Source organism: Dipteris shenzhenensis, chromosome 25 (assembly GCF_047967505.1).
Source record: "Dipteris shenzhenensis isolate YYH24624 ecotype China chromosome 25, Dip_SZ_1.0, whole genome shotgun sequence".
Taxonomy (NCBI): Eukaryota; Viridiplantae; Streptophyta; class Polypodiopsida; order Gleicheniales; family Dipteridaceae; genus Dipteris; species Dipteris shenzhenensis.
Window position 1 is genome coordinate 6,187,651 of NC_141620.1, and position 6,437 is coordinate 6,194,087.

The 6,437-nt window shown below is 43.3% G+C and overlaps 1 protein-coding gene across 1 annotated transcript; it reads left to right on the forward strand.

The window, feature by feature from the left end:
- Window positions 1-454: 454 nt before the first annotated feature.
- LOC147885370 (pentatricopeptide repeat-containing protein At5g27110-like) lies at window positions 455-3,422 on the forward strand. Its single transcript, XM_087397013.1, has one exon. The coding sequence runs from the start codon at window positions 522-524 to the stop codon at window positions 3,420-3,422; it is 2,901 nt and encodes a 966-aa protein (XP_087253139.1). The 5' UTR covers window positions 455-521.
- Window positions 3,423-6,437: the final 3,015 nt, after the last annotated feature.

Genomic DNA, 6,437 nt, shown 5'->3' on the forward strand with positions numbered 1-6,437 from the left:
GTTAACTCAACTAAAGGCCCAAAGAAACTGCACTTTAGTAGTAGATAAACATTTTCAGGAAATCAAAATATTACGTGAATTTTTACACAGCTTTGCTCAACCGCACTCAAATCCGTTCCTTAACCACTGTCTCTATCGAGCTAGTGCTAATAAAGTGGAGTCATGGCTATTTTGGCAAGAGTGGTGTCATACAAGAGACAACAAAGAGAGCCTCCATCATTAGAGAGAATACCAACAAAAGACGAGCATTTAGGATCTTCACAACAACACACTAGGAGAACATTAGAAATTGACCAAATGAGCTAACTGTGCCAGGACCTGACCTGATTAGCATAAAACTAATGTGTCCATCCCTCTCCTAATCAACTAATGTGTCTATCCCTTAGACCCTTGCAAGTAGCATAAAACTAACGTGTCCATCCCTTAGACCCTTGCAAGGCAGGCCAACAAATAGCCTGCCTGAGGTACAAGAATCTTATGGATCTGGCTCCTTGGGTTCTTCAATCAGAATTTGGTCTGTTATGCTTGAAGGGAAGCTGGGCTTTTCTCCTAGAAAGAAGATAGTGCTGTGGAAAAAGGTCCTTCGGGAGCTTGACGCCTGCATCTGCAGAGATGGCTTCTCATTGCCCTCACCGTTTCGTGAGATCCAAAGAACTCCTTCAATCATACAAACATCACGAAAGGCGAGAAGGAGCTGGGACGAGGGATCGCTGGAGGAGACCTTGGATCGCCTGGAACAACCTGGCTATCAGGCAGATTCATTTACCTGGGCCTCTATGTTGCGGGTATGCGGGGATGGAAAGGCGCTTTCAAATGGCAAGCGTGTCCATGCCCACGTTGTTAGACGTGAGCTTGAGCGAAGCAAGCTTCTCGAGAACCTCCTTGTACAGATGTATGGTAACTGTGGAGCTCTCGAGGATGCACGTGAGTTGTTTTCCAGAATGTCTGAACGGGACGAGTTCTCTTGGAACTTTATGATAAGAGCATATGCCCGGTATGGACATTGCAAGGTGGCCCTTCAACTCTTCGCCCAAATGAAGCAAGAGGGGGTAAAGCTGGACAAATTCATATTTGCCAGTGTCCTTTCTGCATGCACTACCCAGGCCACCCTGACTAATGGCCAGCAGTTGCACGCCTGTGCAATAGGCAATGGATTCAAGGTAGATGTGGTTCTTGGGACTGCCCTTGTCAATATGTATGGAAAATGTGGCAGTCTGGCAGAGGCAAACAGAACATTTGACAACATGTGCGAGCGTGATGCTGTCTCCTGGAACGCTATAATTTCAGGTTATGCGCAGCATGAGCAGCTTAGGGATGCTCTTGAACTATTTGAGCAAATGCAGCGGCAAGGGATAAGGCCAAACAGGGTCACCTTCATCAGCATTCTGCCTGCATTCGCAAGGCAGGAAGCCCTAGCTGCAGGCAAAGAGATGCACTTTCTTGTTGCAAGCAGTGGCTTTGAATGTGATCTTGCAATTGGGAATGCTCTTGTCTACATGTATGGCAAATGTGGCAGCCTGGTGGACGCTTGGGAAGTCTTCAAAAGAATGCCCATGCGAAATACTTGTTCATGGACTGCAATGATCACGGCACAAGTTCAGAACGGGCAAAGCAAAGGTGCTATCGATCTGTTCGACCAAATGCAGCGTGGAGGAATATTGCCTGACAAGGTGACCTACATCAGCGTTCTTTCTGCATGTACCAACCAGGCAGCCCTGGTGCAAGGCTTTTGTTTACATGCTCTCATAATCCAAAATGGAGGGGAGTCAGATGTGGAGATGGGCAACGCCCTTGTCAATATGTATAGCAGGTGTGGCAGTTTGGAGGATGCGAGAAGGAATTTTGACAAAATGCCCAAGCATAGTATGTCCTCATGGAATGGTATGATTGAAGCCTATGTCCAACATGGGCAGGGTCGTGATGCCATCTGGCTCTTTGGTAGAATGCATGGCTCTGGATTAGGCCCCGACAAGATCACCTTTGTCAGTCTGCTCTCTGCATGTGCTAATGAATTGGCCCTAGCAACAGGGAAGGAAGTGCATTTTTGCATAGTATGCTATGGATATGATACGGATGTTAGTATGGGGAATGCTCTTGTCAATATGTATGGAAAGTGTGGCTACTGTGAGGATGCACAAAGGGTTTTTGACAAAATGCTCAATCGGGATGTGATCTCATGGAATGCTATGATTGCAATGGATGCCCAACAAGCCCAGGGCAAGGGGGCTCTCTGCCTCTTTGCCCAAATGCAAGCGGAAGGAGTGATGCCAGATAAAGTCACAGTTGTATGTATTCTGTCGGCATGCAGCAGTCTGTCATCCTTAGACTATGGCAGGCAGATGCATGCACGCATTGCTCGAAGTCAGATAGTCCCAGATGTTATCGTGGGAAATGCTCTCGCCAACATGTATGGAAAGTGTTGCAGCATTGATTCTGCTTGGAGGATTTTTGAACTAATGCCTGAACGGGATGCTCTTTCATGGACTGCCATAATTGCAGGCTACACTCATACTGGGCAGTGTAAAACTGCACTGTCCCTCTATTATCAAATGCAGCAAGAAGCAATTATGCCAGATAGAGTCACTTTTATGTGCTTCTTTTCTGCATGTGCCAGCCAAGCAGCACTCGCAAAAGGAAAACAGATACATGCATGCATTGTGGGCACTGTATTGGAATCGGATGTTGCTGTTGGGAACACTCTTATCAACATGTATGGCAAGTGCGGAGGCTTGAAGGAGGCACGCAATGTTTTTGACAAAATGCTCATATGTGATGCAATTTCATGGTCTTCTATGATTTCTATTTATGCTCAGTATGGGAATGGTAAAGATGCCCTTCAACTCTTCATTGAAATGAGGCAGAAAGGAGTGCTGCCAGACAAGCTAACCTTTTTAAGTGCTCTTTGTGCATGTAGCCGTGCCGGTCTCATTGATGATGGCTATTACTGGTTTATGTCTATGAAAGATGGGCTTGGCATCACACCAACTCTTGATCATTATCACTGCATGGTGGACTTACTTGGGAGGGCAGGACGGTTGGATGAAGCTGAGGATATGATCAGAGGTCTCCCTTTTGAGCCCACTGTTGTCACTTGGCTGACCTTGCTAGGTGCCTGCAGCTACCAGGTGGATGTAGAGCGAGGAGAACGTGCTGCTAAGCTGGTCTTTAAGCTGGAACCAGAGGATCCTACACCATACGTAACACTTTCAAACATTTATGCCACAGCTAGGAGGGGGGAGAATGCTGCAAGTATAGTAAATTTAATGAAGCAGGGTTTGAAACAGCAGGCATTTTGCAGTTCACTTGAGGTGAAGGGTAGAATTCCTGAGTTTTTTGATGGTGATCAAGCACACCCACAAAGGGAGAAGATTAACACAGAGCTGCAGATGCTAACTAGGAACAGGGAGGAGCATCTGATATGAAGATTTTGCTAACTAGTATGCATCTGATATGAAGATTTTGCTACGAGTATGCTAATCATTCCACTATACGGTGTGACTTGTTCATGTGCAGCCTATTGCTAATATCACTATATCTATTATCTATTATCTGCGGACAGGGTAAAAAACAAACAAGACACGTGGCAGCATGGAGGAGAGAGGAGCTCACCAATTATGGACACGTGTCATCTCTCAGGAGATGAAGCATAACGTCACAAAAGATGAAGCGTTTGATGACCTCCAAAGGTGGTTCGAGGAGTTGGGGGCTGAAAGGGGCATCCAGGTTAATGACAGAGTATTTGGAGCAAACGGAGCTTCTTTGCTTGAATTGGGGGATGTAATAAAAGCTCCACTGATTTAGAGCTCGAAGGAGCTGCTTGACACGAGCTTGCCCGGCACTTGCAGATCTTGACGGATTTTGGAAAGAAATCTGGGCGCTGAAGACATCCTTGGGCTTTCCACCACCTCCAATCTAGCTCAATGTGCTGCTGAGGCAGAGCTACGCAGGGATGGGAGTCACGAGGTTAGAGCAGGCAGGGCTGTAGGACAGCGACAGCGAAGACGAGTTGCCAATCTCCAACGATGGTCATCCTTTCTTTGAAAGCGGAGCTGCCTATAGCTGGTGAGCAAGACAGTGATGATGAAGATGAAGAGGAGTTTGTCATATTGGTGGTGGTGGAAGGTATGGACGATCAAGAATGGGGTGAGCAACCATCCGTGGAGTCATGCATCCAGCAACAAGAAGCAAGAGCTTGGAAAGTTTTAACAATTTGAAAGCTCCCTATCACTGCAATGAAGCGAAGAAGTGCTCGAGTAGGGAGATCAGACGTCCAGCCATGGTGCAACAGCAAAGAGGAGATTCAACTATATGAGCAAATACATCACAGAAATACTGACAAAGCAACAAGAGGCTGGCAGACTCAAAGAATTTCGGGTCACATTAAACTTGCAAAACTTAACAATTCAAGGTCATAGCACCAAAAAATGCCTTGCAGAGCAATGAATTGCATAGAAAACAACCGGAGGAGGTTGAATTTCAACGATACATTAGCACATAAAAAACGAGCTTGCAGAGCTTCTGCTCAACACAGCAAACATTGAGCTTCGGCCACAGTGACGTCTATCAACACAACAATCAACAACAGCTAGCTTGGATTGCGGTTCTGTCCAAAACAACACCAATGTTCTCAAATTGTTTCAATCCTCCTCCCATTTGTCATACATACACACAACACATGCAGGCAATCAATCAATCATTTAATGGACTTGCCACATCATTGCGTGGGTTCCATATTAATTTTGAACACATACTGAAGCTTTCCACACTTCTTTTTTTTGGGCAGAAAATTATTTTGTATAATCATCATAAGGTTTTTACGTGTTAAGCCTCTACAAAACAACCTCATCAAGGGGTAACATGATAGTCACAGCTCAATTCTGAAACAACAAATCTTGCAGAAAAAACTGACATATGAAAATTCTCAAGATCTTCAAAAGCAAACAATGAAAAAAGGACAATAAAGGTGTAAGTAGTTGGTGAGGGAGGAAGCAGAGGATTTGTAGCAGGAAGCAAAGGAGCTGTAGCATAGGATCTGTAACAGGAAGTGAAGGGTCTGTAGTAGCTGAGATGGGAACACTTATATACTGGACAAGAAAATTCTGAGATAGAAGAAAACTGTCCACAAAAAACTGTAAGGAGCAGCAGCATAATCCAGAGTCAGAAGCCATCTAAACACAATCTTAACTCTTTGTTATTGGATTTCTCATAAGTAGCCTAATGATATTCAAGCTCTTTAAATAACTGGTCATGGTTCTCATTGAATAACCTCATAGCTTGGGCCAACTTGTGTTGTTTCTATTAAATCTGTTTCGCGAAAGTATTTCTCAAAGCTGTTGTTCGAAATGACGTAAAGTATTTATAGGATCGCACTAGATGTGGCAGGGGTTTTATTTAATACTTGAGTTTAGTCAGGAACGCCTAACTAAACATGTGCCATTAATAAGTATCATGGGTGATGTCATTTAGAAATACTCACATTAATGGATTGTTGTTTGTAAAGACCATTACTTAGCATGATTGGCTAATCATATGATGTATATCATTGCACTAAGTATTTGACTAATGGTGGATTGGTTTATTGAGTACAGGGGATGACATGGACGGATGCGAGTAAACACGCTCGAGGGAATAAAGGCTAAATGCCATGGTTTTGTGCTAGTGTTATGTAATGTATTAAATGGACAAGGGTCATTAGATTTTTGGATAATCATATGATGTATATCTTTTACTTAGCATGATTGGCTAATCATATGATGTATATCATTGCACTAAGTATTTGACTAATGGTGGATTGGTTTATTAAGTACAGGGGATGACATGGACGGATGGGAGTAAACACGCTCGAGGGAATAAAGGCTAAATGCCATGGTTTTGTGCTAGTGTTATGTAATGTAATCTGCATTGAGAGAAAAAAAGGAAAATAAAATTAGTGAAAAATCTTTTACTTTTAAAAAATACGATGGGAAGAAAGATGCAAAAATTGTTTTAGCATGGATTAGTCTGTATGATGATTATTTTCAGGGTGAAAGGTTTCTTGCAAAAGACAAAATTAAATGTGCTGTTAACCATCTTATTGACAAGGCGGCACTATGGTGGAATGTGGTAAAAAATAGTTAAAGACAACCAACTACTTGGAAGGAATTGAAGAAAGACTTTCTTCCGACACAATTCAAGTTGAAAGTCCATCAACAATGGGATAGTTAGCATCAACTTGAAAAAGAGAGTGTTGCTTTATATGTTGAGAGATTTTGGCAATCTCTCATTCAACTTCGAACCATAGATAGGATTTCTAAGAAAGAGCAAAAGAGGAAATTTGTATCTGGTCTTAGAGCTAAAGTAAAAGCTGAGATCAACATGTTTCATCCTCATTCTTTGAGTTCGGCTATATCACTTGCTACAAATTGTGAAAGAAAGAACGGGATACCCAAGGATGGAAA

Coding starts and splice junctions, on each gene's coding strand:
- LOC147885370 (XM_087397013.1), top strand. CDS start 522: ATGCTTGAAGGGAAGCTGGGCTTTTCTCCTAGAAAGAAGATAGTGCTG.